Source organism: Tenrec ecaudatus, chromosome 18, assembly GCF_050624435.1.
Source record: "Tenrec ecaudatus isolate mTenEca1 chromosome 18, mTenEca1.hap1, whole genome shotgun sequence".
NCBI lineage: Eukaryota > Metazoa > Chordata > Mammalia > Afrosoricida > Tenrecidae > Tenrec > Tenrec ecaudatus.
The window spans coordinates 72,962,752-72,983,325 of NC_134547.1; the positions used below are offsets into that span (position 1 = coordinate 72,962,752).

A 20,574-nucleotide genomic window follows, 5' to 3' on the forward strand; every position below is an offset into this window, starting at 1 on the left:
ACCTGGAGATGCATAAAGATGCCCCCAAGTGTGTGTGTGGTCTCAGTGGGATACAGTTCCTAATGGGATCTGCTGGCATGGGCGATGCAGCTACCTAGAATCGGGTTTCCTTTGGAACTTCCACCAAAATCAGGCTCACTGCCACCCGGTGGATGCCAACTCACGGCACTCCTGCATTGCCGAGACCGTAACTGTCACTGGAGTCGAAAGCCTTGTCTTTCTCCCACAGAGTGGCTGGTGAGTTCCACCTGCAGCCCTTGCTGATCACAGGTCAGACGTGTGACCACGGCGCCACCTGAGCTCTCCACAAACAAGAGAACATAAGTAAATAAAGGAATGCATGAAGTCAAAGTCAGAGAGAGAGAGAGAGAAGGCTCACAGCCTGAAACAGCCCCCAGATTCTTCGCCCCTCAGAGCTAACCACTGGTCCGAGCAGCTACAAAAGCAGAGAAGTAAAACGGAAGGGAACTTGGATCCTTCAGCGACGTGCAAGTTTATTTAAAAAACAGAACTAATATGAGAGCCAAGAAAGGCCCGGGGACCGACTGTAGGCTCCCAAACATTCCTGGGCAGCCGCCTCAATTCAGAACAATGAAGTTAGCACCCTCCCTGGCAATGGACGACTTTCATCCTCCAGCCTTAGCCCGGGAATGACCAGGGCCCTGCTGTTGGTAGCCCCCCATCCCGTCATTCCCAAGCCCCTAGCTCCCACTTAGGGGACCACTGCATAGGGTTGCCATGAGTCTGATGAATAGAAATGTTTTAGGAAGGAAGGAAGGAAGGAAGAAAGGAAGGAAAAAAGAAGAAAGTTTCAGTGCATGCTCCTTCTGTGCCTGAATTGTGTCTCAAGGGTCTGGCCCTGGGTCTCCAGGAGGATCTATGTGGCTGGCAAGCCCAGCCTGGCCAATGCTTCCACATCCTGGGGCCAACAGGGCCTGTGGAGGGCGCCCCGAGAAATGCAGACTCGGGCTCTGGAAGGCGGCCTTGGTTTTGGGGTAAGTGCAGGAGCATGCGCATTGAAGAAGGCTCGCTGGGATGGAACCAGGCCTCTCACTTAGCCCCTCTGCAAAGTTGTGTTTCCATCCTCGCCGTCCTGAGTCAGAACGCACAGTTTAACCAGACCCGGGGTGACTCTTGTGGCATCTGCTGGACTCTAAGACGCTGTAGGAATTGGTTATGCGTCCATAAGGTCTGGAGAAGTGGAGGGGCAGCACAAACGAGGAAGGCCCCCGGCAAGATGGATGGACACGGGGGCAGCACCGCTGGCCTCAAGCGCCACAAGTGTGGGGATGGCGCAGGGCCGGGTGGTGTTCCTTCTGGGGTCACTGAAATCAGAACCCCTTGTCACCACTTTCATGGTGGCAGAGCGCTTCAAAGTCTGCATCACCAGCGTTCACGGTGGGTGCGCACATGTGACTAACAATCAGATGGACTGGCCTTCTTTGTGTGCAACAGACCTTATAAGAGACAGCACGGGGCTTCGAGCTGGATCTTGAAATGTCTTCGTTGACGATGCAGGCACGCCATTGTGGATTGTGTCCTTCCTGTGGGAAGCCAGGTGATTTTCCGATTCAAAATCCAATACCCTTTCCACTCATTCAACTCCATACCCCTTTCAACTCATTGAAGCCTGCGTAGCCTGAGTATTCCATCTCGTTTTAGCAGCTTCCAGTGTTCCTAGATTCACACTTTGTACAGTCCAAGTGCCAATTGTTAATCGACGTTGGCAGCTGTTTCTCTCCTTCTGAGTCACGGCTCACCAGCAAAGGAAAGTGCCGCTCTGTCCACATCAGGAGGGGCTGTGCGCTGAGGGACAGCTCCCCCTCAGTCCTATCTTGAGAGCCAGCCATCTGACCCGAGGGCTCATCTGCTGGCAGCGGCTCTGACAGTGGCCGGCTTCTATTCGTGAGGTCCTCGGTATCTGAAGATGTTTCCATGCTATTTGCGTAAGGTTTTCAGGGCTCTTTCCTCTGAAGTGGACAGCTTGCCCCTTCTTCCTAGTCTGTCCTTAGTCTGGAAGCTCTGCTGAGACATGTTCCCGTGGGGGGACCCGATGGTATTTGAAATACCGGCGACATTGCCTTCTTCACCACAGCAATAGCAAGGCTGCCAAAGAACCACAAACAGACAGAGAGCCTGCGGGTAGGGACCCTAAATGGGGTGCTAATGAATGTGGGTGTGGAGGAGAAGGTTTGGCAACAGTCAAAGGGTTCTGAACTCACAATGGTGAGAAATTGACCCAACAACCAACGTGCCACGACTCCTAGGTGTTTCTGGAAGACATTCCTTGGGGGAAAGGGGTCTTGAGGGGGAAAAGTTTTAGCAGCCCTGATCTAGGAGACTCACCCGGGATCTTGTAGGAGTGCCGATTCAGATGCAGTGGATCTGGATCAGACAAGCAAATGCTCAGGCGGGGCCCAGCCTGGAATGATAGCAGCGACGGATGGGTGAGTCCATACCATTGGGGTCCTGCCTCTGGCCCTTGTCTCTGCTTGGAATGCTTCACACTGAGGTCTCCACTGCGGTCCCCTCTCCTTCACTCAAGCCTCTGGGTCCCTTCTCTCAGGTCCTCTCCCTCCAGCGCCCTCCCCCGCTCCCTGTGCAGGCTCCCTGGTGATACAGTAGACCTGTGTGTATGTGCAACGAACCTCATCCATTTAACAATACAAAACAATGGCCGGCAGGGATAGGGCTGGAACAGGACCTGGCACACGACACCAGCTCAGACAGTGTGTGGGGACGGGGCGAATGCATGCGGCTTTGTCTGAGTCCCAAATTCTTCTTCAACAAAATGAGACTAGCTGCTGGCATGCAAGGCCAGGGCATGCGCACACACGCGTACACACACACACGCATGCACACACACACACACACACACACACACGAGGGTCTGTTTAAGGAGCCACAACGCCAAGCCCCTTCCTAAAGGTACAAGGCCAGCAGTTTGAAACCACCAGCTGCTCCCTGGGAGACAGAGGCGGCTTTCCACTCCTTGTAAAAAGGTTGGTTTCCAAATGCAGGGACAGTCCCACCCTGCCTGGCCTGTGGGGTCACTGAGTCAGAATGGACTCAGTGGCAGTGAGGTTGGGGGATTGTTTTGTTTTTCTGCAGGAAATGCTTCCCAGATGTCACCTCTTTCCACTCTGTGAGTTTATTTTCCAAATGAGCTCCAGGTGCCGTGTGATGGCACGGAGGCCGGTGAACAGCGAGCATTAGCTGGGGATAATTGGTGGGCGATGAAACAGCACCACTTTCAGGTGGAGAGAGGAGGGACGGGCGGGGCGGGAAACATCTTGAACCTGGGGCTGCTCAGAGCAAATGTTTCAAGACCTTAGAGGCCTGGCTGGTTTCACCTTGACCCTCAGTGCTGTCCCATGTAACTAGGACTCCCTCCGAGCTGCGCACCTTAGGGACGTATCTTGTGTGACAAGACACCCGGAGAGTAGCCTCTAGAATTCTGCGGCCGAAGACGGAAGAAAACTTCTCAGAAGAAACAGGTCTTGCCAACACTGCGAATGACCTTGGAACCAAACAAGGTTGTGGTGCTAACCAAGGATGTTTGAGAAGGAAGACAAATAGCAGTGGTTACTGAGATCTAGGAACGGAGGATACACAGACAGAACAAAAGGGGAAGACAAAGGGGTAATTCAATGAATCATTCAGAGTGTGATAGCAAGAAGCCACCGACAGAAATTCAAAAATGCCAATAAATAACGAAATCCCTTCCCAACTGCAAAAGGAAATCGACAGACTATATAAATATTTGCCCACACCCCGGAAATGCCTCCCGAGAGCTCCTGATGGGATCTGAAGTGTGTGTTCTGAAATCAAAGTCCAAGATGACTGCAGGGACAGCTGAGCAAAGGCCTCCTTAGCCCCCCACCCCACCCACCCACCGTGCCCCCCATGTGGCTGAAATCCTTAAAGAGGAAGTCAGGGGTCCTACAGGTCTGACTTGAGCAACTAACGGGGTGCAAACAAGGACACACCTGGCGGCAGAGCAAGGCATTTCGACCAGATTTTGTAAATCTCAGGGGACCGGTCACTTGCTGCAGCCCCTGGAGTGGGAGCGCCCAGGAGCGTAGCCGGGATCCAGACGCCGTGGACAGTTTTCAGATGATGGCAGACAAGGCCGGGGGAGGAATCGCCACTTTCAACAAGGCCCTGCTGTGGACCCAGATGATCGCACGCCCCAGAGCCAAGATCTCACTGAGCAGGAGACCCGGAGGGCTACTATCTCCTTATCCTGCAGGATCCTCCACCTCCATGTCTCCCTCCCAGACTGACACAGAGGAAGAGTCAACTGCAAGGTGGACACGAGGGACCACCTGCACTGTGATGCTGGACACTCTGGGCCGATGTCACCCACTGGCCTGCGGGTCTCAGACCTTACCACCACCCAGTCCTTGCTGGTTCTCAACGACTCCCTGCATGGTTCTGAGACCATCACTGCTGACTGGGGGGGGGGGGGGGAGAGAAAGTCCAGTTTTTGAGGAGCTGCTGCCAGTTTCCAACTGCCCCCCCCATGGGGATCACAGCCTAGCTTGGAACCAGTGCGCACCAGGGGCTTCATGCGGGTCTCTGAGGGAACCCCCCCATCCTCGGTCTGCCCTGGGGTCAGATAGAAAAATGTGTGTATGATTAGTGACACTAAAATACCTGTGGCAGAGAAAACAATCTCAGTAGAGAGAGACAGACACCTCTGAGGAGGGGGGGTACCATTGGACACCATTTGTGAAACATCCAACTCCCTGACCTCAGAGAGCTTACCATCTGGAAAAGGCCTGGACCACACAACCAGGAGCCCCCAGGGGAGTGACACAGGACCTTGTGAGCTCTTCACAGTGGACCTTCGGGGACAGGAGTTGAGTTCAAGATGCAGATTGACAAAAGCAGCCTTCAGTGGGGAGATGCTGCTTAACCCACGGAGCTGCAGACAAACGCACCCATGCCCACAGGCACCCAGGACAGAGTGGACGGGGAGCAGTCGGAGTGGGACAGTCTCAGCTCCCTCCTGCCATCTGGGTCAGGTCAAATTCACAGTCTAACATCAATGAGGGCATTGTCTTGGTGACCTGATGCTTCCGTAACTGAAGAAAGCGAGCAGACCGCCCAGGACTGAACCACACACAGATGCTTTGTGCCACAGGCCAGAGGCTACAAGTTCACCTGGAGGTCGCCTCCTGGGGCCTCCCCTTTCCTTCCTGATGACCCTTGGGGTCCCTTCTCACCTTGTGGAAGCATTTGTCCCGTGGGGCATCACCCTGCTTGTGTGTCATGTCCTCCCCTTTATCAGACACCACTCAGAAGTGGGTGGAGACCCAGCACAGATACTGCCCCATTCCCAAACAGGGCCCATTCTTGAATACACTGCAACATGGTTTGGGGAGGCAAGGGGGAGCACAGTGCACCTGTTGCTAGGTAACTCACTGCCTCCTGCCCCTGTAGGGTCCAGTAGAACTGCCTCGAGTTTCCAAGGCTCTACATTCTTATTATTATTTAATGTATTATTAATTGGGAGTTAATACATGTATCATTCCATACTTCAATCATGTCTATTAGAATTGTACAGTTGCGACCACCATCAGTTTCCAGACATTCTCATCTGCATGGACTCCTGGACATACTCTCCCTTTTACAACCCCCGCCCCCCCACCCTCATTTCCCTCCCCAGAAACTCTTAGTGTACTTGCTGTCCCTCCAGGCTCATCAACCCTGGGTTTCATCCAAGGCTGGACATTTGGCGGAAGCACACGGTCCCATCCTGCTCCCTCAGAGGGGATTGGTGGGTTGGAACCGTCAACCTCTTGGTTGGCAGCCCAACGCTTTAACCACTAGGGCTTCTCCATCGGGATCACACATGAACGGTGCAGCTGGGAGGGGGCCGGAACGGATACAGGACAAGTTTAAGCCCCTGCAAAGGGGAATGCACAAACTTTGAAAGGTAAGTAAGAACTGCCCACACATCAGGCACTAAGCCTCAATCACGTAATGAAGGGGGTGGCCCTGGTTGGTGGTGGTGTGTTGGGGAGGGGTGTCACTTTCTCATCCCAGTGCTACAAAATCAAAAGGGTGTGTGTGTACCTGTGTGTGGGGGGTGGGGGGGTGGGGAACCGCAAGTCAGCCAAAAGGTGGTCTCAGCTGTAGCCAATCCTAGAGCGGCGGTCTGGTACGGGTTGGGGGTGGGGGTGAGTTTGAAAATCGAGCTGCCCTGCATCTTGTGATCTTGGATGGACCTCACTCAGACAGGCTCCTGAAGGACGGGGGCCTTGGTTTTCTGCTCTGTGAGATGGTCTTTCCGCTACACTGGGGACGGCCCCCGCGGGTGAGGGACGGCAGAGCCCAACTCAGCTGCAGCTCCGCGGGCTCCAGCGCGGGAGCGCTGCCTCTAGGAGAATCACCTGGGCGCGCATTGCACACCCAGCCCGCCCGAGCTCCAGCACCTGCACCTGAGGCCGGCGGGGCCGCGACCTCTAACCCTACCCCCCTGTTCCACCTACCCGCCCCTCCCCACCGCGGTAATTTCCATGAACCCGCTTGTTTGGGTCCTACGCCGCGGTTCTCCAGGGCTTCCGCGGCCCCTGGGGACCCGGCCTCCCTGGGAGCGCACGGGCTGGGGCGGGGCCAGGGGCGCCCAGCGCGTAGCCCCGCCCCGGGGCGGGTCCTCACCTGCGCGGGCAGGTAGGCAGCTAGGAAACGCGGGCCTGGCCCTGGAGGCTTGGGCGCGCGCAGCCAGCCCGGGCCTCGCCAGGGACCGTGGGAGCCGCGCGGGAGGCCGGGCGTGGGGCCGGGCCCGCTCACCATGGCGGAGCGACGCTTCTCCAAGTTCCTGCGCAAACTCTGCTCCCGCGAGGCCCACCAGTACGAGCCGCTGGAGAGGGGCGAGTGGGACGCCCTGGTGAGTCTGGGCGAGGGGGCCTGACCCCCGGACTCTAGCCCACCCCCTGGGCCCCCGGGCACCCCAGACGCTGTCCCCATCCTTCGCTCTCCCTGTCTTTAGGAAGAGACGCCTTCAGAGTCTTGGAAGCTTTGCTGTCCTTTCCTCCAGGCAGGACACCAAATAATTTAACCTCCTTGCCAGAGCCCAGTTTGTACACAGGAAACTGAGGCCTGAGAGAGGCAGAGTATACCCCCAAAGTGCCACATAGCTATTACAGACGCCGTAGCTGGGAAAGCCCCCCCTTCCCATGTATGTTTGGTTCGAGGGGGGGGGAAGGGGGGAATTTAACCTCCTTGCTGGAGAAAGAAGAGGCTGTCTACTCCTAGGGGGGTGGGGGTGGGAGCTAATCCTGGAAACCCACAAGGGCAGTTCCACTCTGACCTCTAGGATCCTGTGCGTCATAGTCCAGTCGAAGGCAGGGAGTGTGTTTAGGGTTTTTGTAGGCTGCTACAGTGGTTTTTAAAAGTCCCTTCCACCGAAAAGCCCAAGCAAAGTTGTTGCTCAAAAGTTACAGCAGGACTAGTAGCAGTTTCCTGTTCGAGTCTTTCCAGAAACCAGTCTGCCTGTAGGACCAGCTGACCTCCAGGACACCCTTAAAATACACCACTGGACTGCGGGTCTGGGGGTGTATAGGTGCCAGTCACTGTCACAACAGAAGGAAGTAACCCCCCCCCCCCCCCCGCTTCCTGCACCTTCCTCCCAATTGTTCTGTTCAAGCCCATCGCTGCAGCCCATCATTGGGAGCTCAGCCCTCTTTTTCTTGGACCGCCCCCCAACACACACCCACAAACATGAAGACCTTCTCCAGGGACTGGTCTCTCCTGATAACATACACGTCCAAAGGACCTGTGACCAAGTCTCACGGTCCTTGCCTCTAAGGAGCTGCCTGGCTGTTTGTCTTTCCGGCAGATCTGTGGGTTCTTCCGGCATTCCCTAGTGCTTCCAGTACCTTCCCGGCACCATCTTGGACATGCTCCATTCTTCTTTCCTCATCCTGACTCCCCGTCCAACTCCCACACGTGTGGAGGGGGCGACTGGAAAGGCCATGGCTTTGCCAGCAGACCAGGGGCAAAGCTGCCATCTAAATGACTCGGGACATTTGAAAGCCTGGGGTGACTGGTGTCCTCCCCTTTCTGCTCTGTTTTGCCCAAGGGTCTCCTTGCAAGAGCTAAGGACAGAGAGAGTGCTGAGGTCTTGCAAAATTCTCTCCTGTTCTCGTTCTCTCTCTCTCTCTCTCTCTCTCTCTCTCTCTCTCTCTCTCTCTCTCTCTCTCTCTCTCTCTCTCTCTCATTCAGAAACAAACTGCCAGGCTTTCCCTGGGCATTACCCCTCTGCTCCAGCCTTCTTTTGAATTTAGCAATGGTAAAAATGTGCACACCCACACATCTGCCAGCACAGGCCCCGCCTTCTTAATTCAGTGACACTGGTGCCCCTGTCCTTGTTGGCCACCAATTTGCCAGTGTCCTCACCCACCCACCCGCCGGGAGCATTTCACCACTATCACACCTGATGCCATCTCCCCACCCATCTCGTGTGGCTTTCTATAGATGTGTGACTTTCTGTATTCGTGAGACCAGACAGGACATGTCCTTCGGTGGTTTCTAGGTCCACCCGTTTTATGGTGTGCACCAGGACTTCATGTCTCTTTATGGCTGAGTAATATTTCACTGTGTATCGGGTTAGGTGTATAGGCTGTATCTGGTTAGGTCTGAGGCCAGCAGTTCAAATCCACTAGCCACTCCATAGGTGAAAGATGAGGCTTTCTGCTCTTGTAAAGAGTTACAGTCTCAGACACCCACAGGGGAAGTTCTACTCTGTTCTTTTTTAAAAAAATGCATACATATTTTAAAATGCATAGATATTTTTATCAATCACCATGGTAGTATTAATACATGCAAATTTTTCTCATCAGTAGATATCACATTAGAAATGTAGATATTTAAGCACAATGTTTATCCATCACATCTTTATAATTATAATAGTTGAGAGTAATTGATAAATCTTGCTATTTCATGTGTTAATAAATAAGCACCTATATTACTATCTTTTAAATCTTAAAAAATTTTCAATTTCCTTGATTTAAAACATTATTAATTGGGGGTTAATACATAGATTGTTCCATGGTTCAATCACGTGAAGGAGAATTATACAATTGCTACCATAGTTGATTTCCAAACATACTTTTTTCTTCCTGGACTCTTTGACATCTTCCTGGACTTTGTCCTTAGAGGTTCATCTGTCCTGGCTTTCATATACCAAAACAGAGAAAAACATATAACACAACTTTCACAAGGGTGGCCTCCAATGATATAACACCTCGGAGATGCACCCCAGTATCAACAAACAAAAACAAAACAAACCAGAAACACAGAAAGTGTTTTTAAAAACAACAGATCAGATCCAGCATGCATCAGAGGGGCTTAGGGGGGGAAGGGGGGATCAACTGACAAGGTTTTAACTGTCCAAGTCCTATTTTTGCCTTTGATCTTCTGCACTCATCTCTCCAATGCACTGTTTAGTAGCCCCTCACCCCCCCCCATTCCTCCACTGTGAATAGAGGAGCTCACGGGGGCTTGTTTCCTATGTAGTTCCCACCGTCTTCCATAGCCTTCTGCAAACCGGACCCTCACATTTAGACTCTTAAACTCATCCCTCCTTCTGCTATGTCTACCCAGTTCCTGGAGGGTCGCAGCAAGTCAGCATCAACTCGATGGCAGTGCGTGTTGAGTGAGTGAGTGTGATGACTACATGTTCACTGCCGAGTAATATTTCACTGTGTGGACGCACTGCTTGTGCGCACTGCTTGTGGACGCACTGTCCATTGCTTGGCAGATATTGTTTCTTCCTCCACCTTTTGTCTGTTGTGAACAATGCCACAATGAATCCAGGCATCCAGATTTCTGCATTCCCACGTTCCCGCCTTCACTTCTGGGGGTGCACCTAGAGTTGGGGTGCCTGGGTCATATGACAGTTCTGTGTTCTCCTATGACTGCTTGACGGGTGAAAGGCAGCCTGAAAGTTAAATTTCCTTTTTTTTAATGTAAAAGGTTCCACCAGAGGAAAAAATTGCAATTAAACACAGGTTTCTCCCCATGCACGGGACGAGAGCTTTTTTGTTCAGGACCCTGAAATGAGTGTGCACTTACAATTCTTGTCATAAAACGGTGTTGCGGGGATGCTCCAGTGTCAGGACTGAGTGACCCCCCCCATGTCCTCATGAATGAGCAGTTTGCATTGAACCTCTGTCCTTCCACAGTGCCGTGCGTGGCCCCTCGGTGGGCTAGAGGCGTGGGTGGCTTTGCCGTGCGACTGGCATGTCATGAAAGCTGTTTGAGGCTAGTTCACCACTGAGGTTCTGTGTCTTTCCTGCATCCCTGTCTCCCACCTCGCTGTCTGTGCTTTGATTTCTGAAGCCCAGGGGATGCCTGCCGACTGCGCCCTGGTGGCAGAGTGGGTTCTGTGATGAACTGCTAACCTCAAGGTTGACAGTTCAAAACTACCAGCCGCTCCATGGGACATAGGCTAGGCTTTCTCCTCCTATCAAGAATGACAGTCTTGGAAACTCACAGGGGCAGTTCTACCCCGTCCTAAAGGGTCACTGTGTGTCAGAACAGCCTCAGTGGTGGGAATTGGGGGGCCTGGGGGTGCTTGCTAAGCATCCCTGAGGTGTGGATGCTGCAGACCAAACTTTCAGATGGTCCAGATGCTCCGAGTCCAGGGGTGAGGACCTTGCCTGGCGAGGCTGGGGAGGTGGGGTGCTCTCAGCAACACCTGGCAGGCCACAGTGGGGGTGGTGGGCAGCCAACAGGGAAACAGGTATCCTGTGTCCAAGGTGCCTTGTGCAAACACAGGAAGTACAGTGAAGGAGGAGGGAGAGAGGGAGGGAGAGCAGGAAGGTGGCCAGCTGACCAACTGACCAACCAGCCAGCTGCTGGAGCCAAGCAACCTGCTTTCTGGCAGGGCCGCCGGCAGCCCCACCCGGGGGACCCTCTGCTCTTAGAGGTGCATCTTCCACGTCCCAAGAAAGAAGCCCTGGGGGAGCAGTGGTGAAGCACTGGTTGTTGGGGCCCCCGAAGGAGTCAGAATCCGCTCACCCGCAGTGCCTGTGTGTGGGATTATTTTCACCCCTCTCTCCAGAACACTCACACGGAGGTGCTGCTCACTTGTGGCGGCTCTTCCCTCAGGTGCCACGGCCCCCGTTTCTGAGCTTGTCTGCTTGCCAAGCCTGCTTTGCCCACGGTGCCCACAGCCTGGCTCGGCTACTGTTGCCACGCCAATCACACAGTTGGGGGAGTGTCTTGCTGTGACTTCCCTCCAAGTAAGTTCCAAAGTTTTCCCACTTTCATATTAAAAAAAAAAAGGCATTTCCACCTTTGGGGATGAGGATGTACATCGTCATGTCGCCCCACCCCTAACAAGTTTATGGGTCAGGTCTTCAAACCGTGCCCGTGTTCAGTTGCTCGATATCAACAGCCAACCAGTCTGATCATGCGTCTGTTCTCATTACGTATTTATGTAGACCCCCTATGAGGTGTGGTGGGGTTTTTACCTGAAGAAGAGCTTTTTAGGAGAAACAGTGGTCCCAGAAGGAGGGCCGCTCCTACTGGCCACCAAGCCAGCCTGGGTTGGGATTGCCCTTCAGTTCCCCTCCCTAGGAGTCGAGTGGGATTGTGGGCTAGATGAGGCCACTGGGGCTCCGAGACGCGTGGATAGCATTCTTCACACCCCACCACACTTACGAAGTCAAATGTGACAACTGCCTTCCGGCAGCGCTCCTGACACTGGGGGTAAGGGAGGGTTTCCACCACGTGGGAAGCCTCCGTCTTCTTGTGACTTCTCCACAAATCTTGGCTGAGGGTGCTGAGGAGGCCTGGGTGCCAGGTAGAGTTGGGAGGTGGGGGCAGCCAACAAGGACAGGCGTTCGGTGTTGGAGAGGCAGTGGAGACTGGACTTGAACAGGGACCCCACTGGCTCTTCCACCGGCTGCATTTCCTGTGTGGTGGGGAGGAAGGGTTTTCCAAGGGCCCCCCCCCCCACTCCTGGTGAGTTTCAGGGGTTCTGTAAGAAGTGACTACCCACTGGGCAACTTAACCCTTTCAAATTCAAATTACCCTCTGCTTTAGATTATTTGGGGGTGTGTGAAGTCATGTGTTTTTTGCCATGGGACACGTTTTTAATAAAGGGAGAGGGGGATGTTGAGGTCATATGGATTTTAATGCAATTAGTGGACTATATAGGGCCCATGGGTTATGTGGAACTGGGATTGATGGACAGCCACATGTCAGCTGATTTACACCATTCTCCACCACATGGCAATGTGCACTAAAAGTGGGACAGCAGTGTCCCACCAAACCCCAGATGTGGGGATGTTGGTGGGTGCTGACTGTCCCATAGGTCATGGAAATCTTCAGACAAAACAAATCGGTGTTTTATAGTTTTGGAGGTCAGAAGTTCAAAATCAACATTTGGGCAGTCTTGGGGTCTCTGAAGTAAAACTTTGGAAAAGACTCACCTGGAGTTCTTGTTACATTGTAGACCCCAATTCAGTCTACCTGGGGTAGAATTGTACATTCTCAGCAGAAGGGAGGATTGGAATGAACCGGTTCAGAGCCCTTCTCTGAGGCCCAAGGCACGGCCTATTCCAAGTTGCTCTCCCCACTTCTGGAAGCTGCTGGTAGCCTTTAGTGTCTCTTGGCGTGTGGACACATCCCAATCCAGTGACTGCCTCAGCTCCTCTGTGTGTCTCTGATCAGGACTCCCGCCATTGGATCCGGGGGCCACCGGATGCAGAATGACCTCATGCTGACAGTTGGTGTCAGCCGAGACCCTATTTCCAAACAACAGCACAGACTCGGGACGGGAAGGTGATGCCAGATGACTTACTTAGGGACACAGTCCAGCCCACAACACCTCCTCAGCTTAATCACTGAAAGCAGTTTCTCTGCAGAGCAGAAAGTTAAAGCGAGGGGAACATTGGACCAGAAATTCCTGCTTCCCAGGCCTGGGTGTGACACCAGGGAGGCAGTCTATCCCTCAGCGCTCTGGTGTCTCACTGGGGCCAGTCACGGCTCCACCCGCCTCACTCAGCCTTCCTGCTTGCAAGCTGCTTCACTTTCCTGGGCTCCCCAGCAGAGGACAAGCTCCCCCAGGAAAATGGCCGGGTGGTCATCATGTGTCCCATCAGGATTCTCCAAGCCAACCTGTGCACCAAGTTGCTGTTTCCCCAAGGACGTGGGAGGGGGAACAGCCACACACCCTCACTATGGTGCTCCGCCCTGTGGACAGCTGGGCCCCAAATTGCCAGCCCACAAAGGATGGTTTAATGGTGGGTGTGGACGAGAAGAGGTGGGGAAGGGAGGGGTGCTTCAGATGAATGGACGTGGCAAGGATTCGAAGTCTTCAGGACAAAGGGCGGGGGTCATTGGAGTGGTCCAAGTGGACACGGGCAGGCTGTAGGGTCTGGGGGAGGAGAGAGGGACCTGCAGAGCCTGGGATACCGGCTTTGTCGCCAGGGCAAGGAGAGCAGCGAAGAACTCAGGTCACCATGACTGGTCAGTCGTCATTGGCAGCTGTTAGGCATTAGCCAGGCTGCAAGCACACGGCAGAGGCAGGGTCATCTGCTGGAAGAGCTGCTCATTTCGGTTGCAGGAAGGGAGTGGACAGGAGGGAACACGGAGGCTTGCCCACCCACTGTGGAGGCTCGCCCACACACGTGCCCACACAATCAACTGCCTTGACTGAGCCCATGATCGCGGCCACTGTGTCCACCCACCGTGGGCAGGACTTCTTCCCTGCCCGCTACTGTACTCAGCATGGTGGCTTTCTCTATGGACTGGCCTCTCGGGCCGCATGTCCAAAGTACGTGGGAAGTCTTGCCATCCCTGCCTCTAAGGAGCTCTCCGACACAGATCTGTGTGTGCTTCCAGCAGTCCACCTTCTCCACCAGCCCTGGCATTCAAACCTACGTGTCCATCTTCAGGCCTCTGCTCAGTCCCTATCGATTTTTGTGTGCATTCTCAGTCATTTGGAGTCCTGGCCTTTCTCTAGACTCCCTGCGTTTTTTGAGTTGGCGCGCGCTCCGGCTGAGTCTGCCCAGACACTTGTTATGGGCAGCTGGTGGATTCTAACTACTGACCTTGTGATTAGCAGCCAATGTATGGGCCACTGCACCACCAGGGACCCTTGTGGTGCCATCCCATCTGTCAACCCACAGTGGCCCGACACACGACAGAACAAAACACTGCCAGGTCCTGCGCCACCCTCACCATTGTTCCTAGGTCCACGTCCAAGGTTGCACCCCTTGGTGGTCCATCTGTTGAAGGCTCCCTCCAGGAGGAAGAAGCCTTGAATCTTAAGGAAGTTAGAGAACCTTGGGGCTCTCCAGGTGGGGGTCTTCAGGAGTCAGAGTTGGCTCAAAGGCAATGGATTTTTTAAAAATCAATATTTTTATTGGGGGCTCTTACAACTCTTACAATAATCCATACATCAATTGAATCAAGCACATTTGTACATAGGTTGCCACCATCATTTTCAAAATATGTTTCTTTCTACTTGAGCCCTTGGTATCAGCTCCTCTTTCTCCCTTCCTTCCCCTCCCCCACCCTTGTGAATCCTTGATAAATTATGAACTATTCTCATGTCTTACACTGTACACTGTCTTAGACACTGATCATTGCAATCGGTTCCCCTTTGTCTCCCCCTTCTCCCCCTTCCCCTTAACCTCATGGTATCACCACTCCCATTACTGTTCTTGAGGCGTGTATCTGTCCTGGATTCCATGTGTCAAGAGCCCTTATCTGTACATGCTCCGATCTAGCTGGGTTTGTAAAGTAGAACTTGGGTCATGATAGTGGGGAGTAGGGTGGGGGGGAGGCCTTAAAGAACCAGAGGAATGTTGTGTGTTTTATTGGTGCTATATTGCACTCTGGCTGACTCATCCCTTCCTTGTGAAGGGATGTCCAATTGTCTACAAATGGGCTTAGGGTCTCCACTCAGACGCCACTCATTCACATCGGTATAATTGTTTTGGGTCTTCTGATGCCTAATACCTGATCCCATGGACACCTCATGATCGTACAGGCTGGTGTGCTTCTTCCATGTGGGTTTTGTTGCTTCCCTGCTAGATGGCTGTTTAACTTCAAGGCTTTAAGATCCCAGACTCTATATCTTTTAATAACTGGGCACCATCAACTTTGTTCACATTTGCTTATGCACCTATCCATTCATCAGTCTTCAGGGATCCTGTCGGGCAGTGAGGTCTCAGAGTGCTCACCAAGTGTTCTTGCCTGGAGGGAGGAGGCTTGAGTAGGGGGAGGGCAATGGACTTGGTGTTTTGTTTCCACAGGTTTCGCGGGGGGGGGGGCGCATATGGTCAAGAATCCATGACGTTGACAGCAGAAAACCAAGCTCCATGAAGGCATTGGCCAAAAACAAGGCTCTCTGAACTGATGGAAACCCGGCTGAGATGACCCAACAAAGGGATGCAGCTCTGGAAATGTTGGCTTGTCTGCCCCAGGGGATTTGGAAGACACCCACCCACCCATGACTGGGAGGGCTTATAGCAGGTGCCCACTCCAAATAAAGCGAGCCAGCAGAGTGTGGGCATCACCAGATGGCATCAGTGGCACCACACTCCAGTGAAAGTTCTCTGAAGATGCGTCAGAAACTGTTGCAAGAGCGCATTGATGGGGCGCCGCCGGAAATTCAGGCTCGGTTCCTAAAAGGACTTGGGAATGAGAGGTATCACTGCTGACTGCTGGTGGGTCTTGGCCAGAAGCAGAAGTTACCAGAAGGGTGTTTGCCTGTGTTTTATTGACTGTGCAAGGGCATTCACTGTGTGGGTCCCACCCTCCCCAACCCACCCCCCAAAAAGCATATGAATTCCACAGCACGTAATGGTGTTCATGGGGAACCTGTACGTGACCAAGAGGCAGACGTGGGAAGAGAGCACCGCAGGAGGGTGCCCTGTGGCTTACAGTGGGGAAGGTGGGCATCCCGGTTGCGTCCTTCCGTCATGCTGAGTGGGTCTGCATGCGGAGAGAGACCCCGAGCTGTATGGAGAAGACTCTGCGGAGAAAAATGGCTCAGCTGGAGGGTGGGAGGCAGACCCACGAGCAACTTGAGATGCGCCCGTGACACCGTGGTGCCTGCTGAAAGGAAAGATGCTTGAGGCCCTTCCTGGTGGTGCTCAAGGACGACCGATACCTTCAGTATGGATGACACCTCAGCCCAGAGCAGCGCAAGACGGGCCAGCACCTGTCCGTGTCTGCCCACCCACGCCCGGCCTGTGGATCTTTCTGTTTCCATTTCATTTCTGGCACCTTCCATTGTCTCCCCACTACCCCCTACCCTGTCCGTCCTCTTGTGCACACATTCCCGCTCCAGTGACTAGCGGATGTTCGCAGCTGTCTCTTTCCATGTTGAAGCGTTTGCCAACCCACCTCCACCTGTGTGAGTTCCGTCCTCTCTGTCCAGCAGGGCTAGCACGTCCCAGGCACTGCCGGGCTCTTCTCGGCTTTCTCTGTCACGCACCCGGGGGCACACCGCTCACCGGTTCACAACACACGCTGCTGTGCCGTGAGTCCCAAGTCTGGGGGGCTCGGGGTGGTGTGGTAGTTGGTGTCTGGTGTTCACAGACAATGGTGGGGTACAGAAGACCCTCGCTCCCTGCATATTTATCCCAAGCACCCCTGCCTGGGCAGGGAGGTCACTGGTAGCAGGCACAAGTCTTGAGACCGTGGCATCTGGTTTTCGCTGGTCACCCATGTCGTTCCATGCCCCTAAATGCCATCTCTCCATGTGCAGGATAATGTCTGGTGGAGTGATATTCCATCATCTGCATACGTGCCATCTTTTTTTGTTTTACTTTAAAATAAGTGGACTTCATTGTGAGTGAGGGGTGGGGACTGTGCCCCCTCTGTGGGTCCATCCATCATCTCATGATGGGTCTCAGGGCTTCAGGGAACACTCAGGTGTACTGGCTTCCGGCTCTCCCTTGTGGCGACGGCTCTCGTGTGTACATTTGTGGGGGGTTTTTTTTGGGGGGGGTGAGTCACTCCAAACTCCACCCCACAGCTGTTGCTCTGTTTTAGTAGGGAGCGAGATGGGGAATCCAGTCTCAAGGACTGGGGTGCTCAGAGATCCTGGGGGGTTGCTGGCCTGAGTTCCGCACCTGCCTGCCTGTGTCTGTGTCTGTGTGGAAAGTCACCAGTTCTAATCCTCTCCCACCGAGTGCGTGCCACCGCTTCACCAGTGCTGAGAGTCCTGGCTCCCATGATCCTCTACGTGGGTGCTTTTTACTCCATCACTGGCAGTGAGTTGCCACCCACCAGTTTGGCCTTGATCAATCTGGTCACCGTCTGGCTCGGCCTGCTCCTCCCGTGGCCTCTGACTGCACTGGCCGCCCCAGAACAAGACACGTAACATAATCATGGCACTCACATTGTCCTGTTGATGATTCTTTAGCTATGGGGTCACATATGTAGATGGTCATATATACCATCTATATATGATGTGTGTATATGTGTATATATGTATATATATACATATGTGTGTGGATATATATATACACACACCATACCACCACCACTAACGTATCTCTCTTCTTTCCCCTCCACCTTCCCCTCTCCCTGTTCCCTCTCTTCTCCCTCTCTCTCTCTCTCTCTCTCTCTCTCTCTCTCTCTCTCTCTCTCTCTCTCTCTCTCTCTCTCTCTCTCTCTGTCTCACACACACACACACACACACACAGACAGACATTAGCAGCCACCACTGATAAGATAGGAAGGATCCTGGGCTAGGTTGGTGTTTCCCAAACACTGAATGATCCGGGGTGGGGGATTGGACGCTACAAAAGCAGAGTCCTTCCTTTAATCCCGGGTGATGGTCTATGGCACGGAGCGGTCAGTTGCTGGGAGGGAGGGGGAGGGAGGGGGCAAGGTGCTGAGTATTTCATTTTGGAAAGAAGGCCGTGGGCTGTGGGCCGAGTAAGTGTGGGAACCTATGGGCTATGGGCCCCTCCGGACCTGACGGTCCAGATGTCAGGGGCCTGCTGCCCTGCTGTCTTGGGAGTGTGGCACTATGATGGCCACTGCACAGGGCATCCCGAGGGAGAGCAGAGAGCAAGGGGCTTGCTGACGACATTACAACTGGTAGGTGTGGGGTGGGTCACGGGAGGGGGCAGCCAGACCCAGGTCTGGTGGTGTGTTGTGCCTTGTGGCCATCACATAAGACGCTTACACGTGCACACAGGCTTTCTGGAGCCAGGTGGAGCTTCTGCCTAGTCCCTTCTCCCGGGGCCTTCAGCCCTGCCAGATCTAGAGCCCAGTTTCTTTCTGCGGCAGCCACACGAGCCACTTCCTAGTCCCTGGGGACAGATGACCGTGCCGTCCCTACCTGTGTGTGTCTCCCCCTCTTGTCCTCTCTTCCTCGCTACTTTCCACCCAGCTCTTTGGGTCGCATCCTTCACAGGGGTCCCCCGCCTCCTTCCTCCCCAAACCCTAGGCTTGGTCAGTACCGGGTCCCTCCCCCTGAACCAGCGATTCATACTGGTGGCCCCAAACCCAAGAAGGAGCTGCAGGGTGTTCAGCAAGAGACCCCACCCGCCCATCTCCCAGTCCGGTGGGCCCCAGGCTCCGGGCAGCTCCTGGCCCTCCCAGTTCTTGTGAGCCGAGTAAGAGGCCTGCTCTTCCTGCTGGTGCTGTGTCCCCGGTCCTATTTGCAGTCTCGGGTGTCCTCCCTCCTCATGTTCTTCTCAGGCTGTGGCTCCTGGGAAAACCCTGTGCACACGTGGGTACCTAGTCCCTGGGTCAGCTCCTGGCCAGGCAGCTCCCCTTCCTGGTAGGCACCTAGCAGATCTGAGGGCTCGTGTCCTTCCCAGGATGCCCCCTCCACTCTCCAGGGCAGTGCTGTTTATAGCTGCACAGACCGGGTGCTAGCTCCTTGCCCAGCCACGTGCAAACAGAGTGGCGCCATCTGGCATAGCCCGGCATGCAGCAGGATCTGTGGACAGAGGGAGGGACTGTATGTGTGTAAGGAGCCCTGGTGGCGTGGTGGGCCAGTATACACTGGGCTCACTGCTAACCACAAGGTCAGTAGTTCAAAACCACCAACTGCTCCTTGTGAGAAAGAGGAGGCTTTCTACTGCCTTAAAGAGTTACAGCGTCAGAAACCCACAGGAGCAGCTCTACCCTGTCTTCTAGGGCCACTGTGAACCATAAATGACCTGGACGTCAGCAGGTGTGGCTTTGGATACCCACCAGCCATGCTGCAGAAGAAAGATGTGGCTTTCTGCTCCCATAGTGATTAACCGTCTCAGAAACATGCAGGGGCAGTTCCATCCTGTCCTGTAGGCTGTGAGGCAGACTGGACATGATGGCAGTGCGTTTGAGGGAGGCTTAACCTTCCAGGGGGTGCTGTGGCCACACCAGTGCTTTCTCTCTGTGCCTAGAGGGAGCAGGGACATGGACAGTTGGTGTGCTTTTGTGTCCAGCTGCATCATGGTTTCCAGGTCCACCCGTGCATGAGTGACGTTCCATTGGGTGGAGGGAGCGCGTGCCATTTATCGGCGGTCATTGCCTGGTGGGCCTGTGGGTGGTGGTCTCCGTCTGGCTCTCTGAGGAGTGCGTGACTGTGTGACCGTAAAAATGATTGAGAACGTGGGTTTTCAACGTGGGTCTCCCTGAAACCAAACCGGACTCCAACACAGAGCCACCCCATGTGCGTGCCCGGGGCTGGAACTCTTCCCGGGAGCAGACAGCCTCCTCTTTCTCCTGGGAAACAGCTGGTGGCTCTGAACCGATGACCTTTCAGGGAGCAGTCTAACATGCCACCCACTCTGCACCAGGACTTCCTCGCACCAGGGCCCCGACCCAAAACCCAAGCCAAGCTCATGGCCACCCAGTCGATTCCAACTCACAGCAACCCTGTAGGACAGGGCAGGACTGCCCCTGTGGGTTTCGAAGACAGTCACTCTTTGTGGGAGTAGAAAGCCTCATCTTTCTCTCTTGGAGCAGCTGGTGGCTTTGAACTGCTGACTTTGCAGTTAGCAGTCCAACATGCAACCACTGCACTGCCAGGGCAGTATGGAAACAGTCGTCAGTGTGCAGTCGCTGTCCTGGGGTGGTTGTGTCTACTTTGGCTAGCCTCTGGAGCACAAGCACACAGCCTTCTATGACTGAGTGTTGCCTCTCCTGGGCTATCCTTGGCTGTGAACTTTCCTGAGACTGACCACCAGGTTTTTTCTCCCATGAGGTGGGCTCTAACAGGGAGAGCTGGAATTCGAACCCAGCACAGTGCCGAGGTGCCCAGTGGTGAGTCCAGGAGGTGGCTTGGGAGGAAGCACTGTTTGCTGTGGCTGTTTTCCAGGCTGGCACCTGGCTGATGGTCCCAAATGTTTGCTGTTCACCTGAAGGGCAGGCCCCTTGGGTGAGGCCAGCCAGGTGGACTCTCAGCAAGTTGATATCCCTGTGAGCCAGCAGGGGCAGGGGCATGGCTGAGGTCTGACCAGGGCTAGGAGAGCCAGGTCCTGCTGGCTCGGGGTGAGCTGGGGAGGCAGGGCAGTGGGGTGCTCAGGGCAGACAGGTGTCTCGGATAGGACCCCATGGTTCAGGACTGGAGGCAGATGCAGCGGGCTGACT

At 54.2% G+C, this 20,574-nt stretch overlaps 1 protein-coding gene across 1 annotated transcript in view; it reads left to right on the forward strand.

Moving 5' to 3' along the window:
- The first annotated feature begins 6,802 nt into the window (after window positions 1–6,802).
- ATP2C2 (ATPase secretory pathway Ca2+ transporting 2) overlaps window positions 6,803–20,574 on the forward strand; it is a 47,503-nt gene continuing 33,731 nt past the window's right edge. Inside the window, exon 1 of the mRNA XM_075536748.1 lies at window positions 6,803–6,898. Coding sequence (XP_075392863.1) covers window positions 6,803–6,898 — 96 coding nt within the window. The remainder of the gene's footprint in view (window positions 6,899–20,574) is intronic.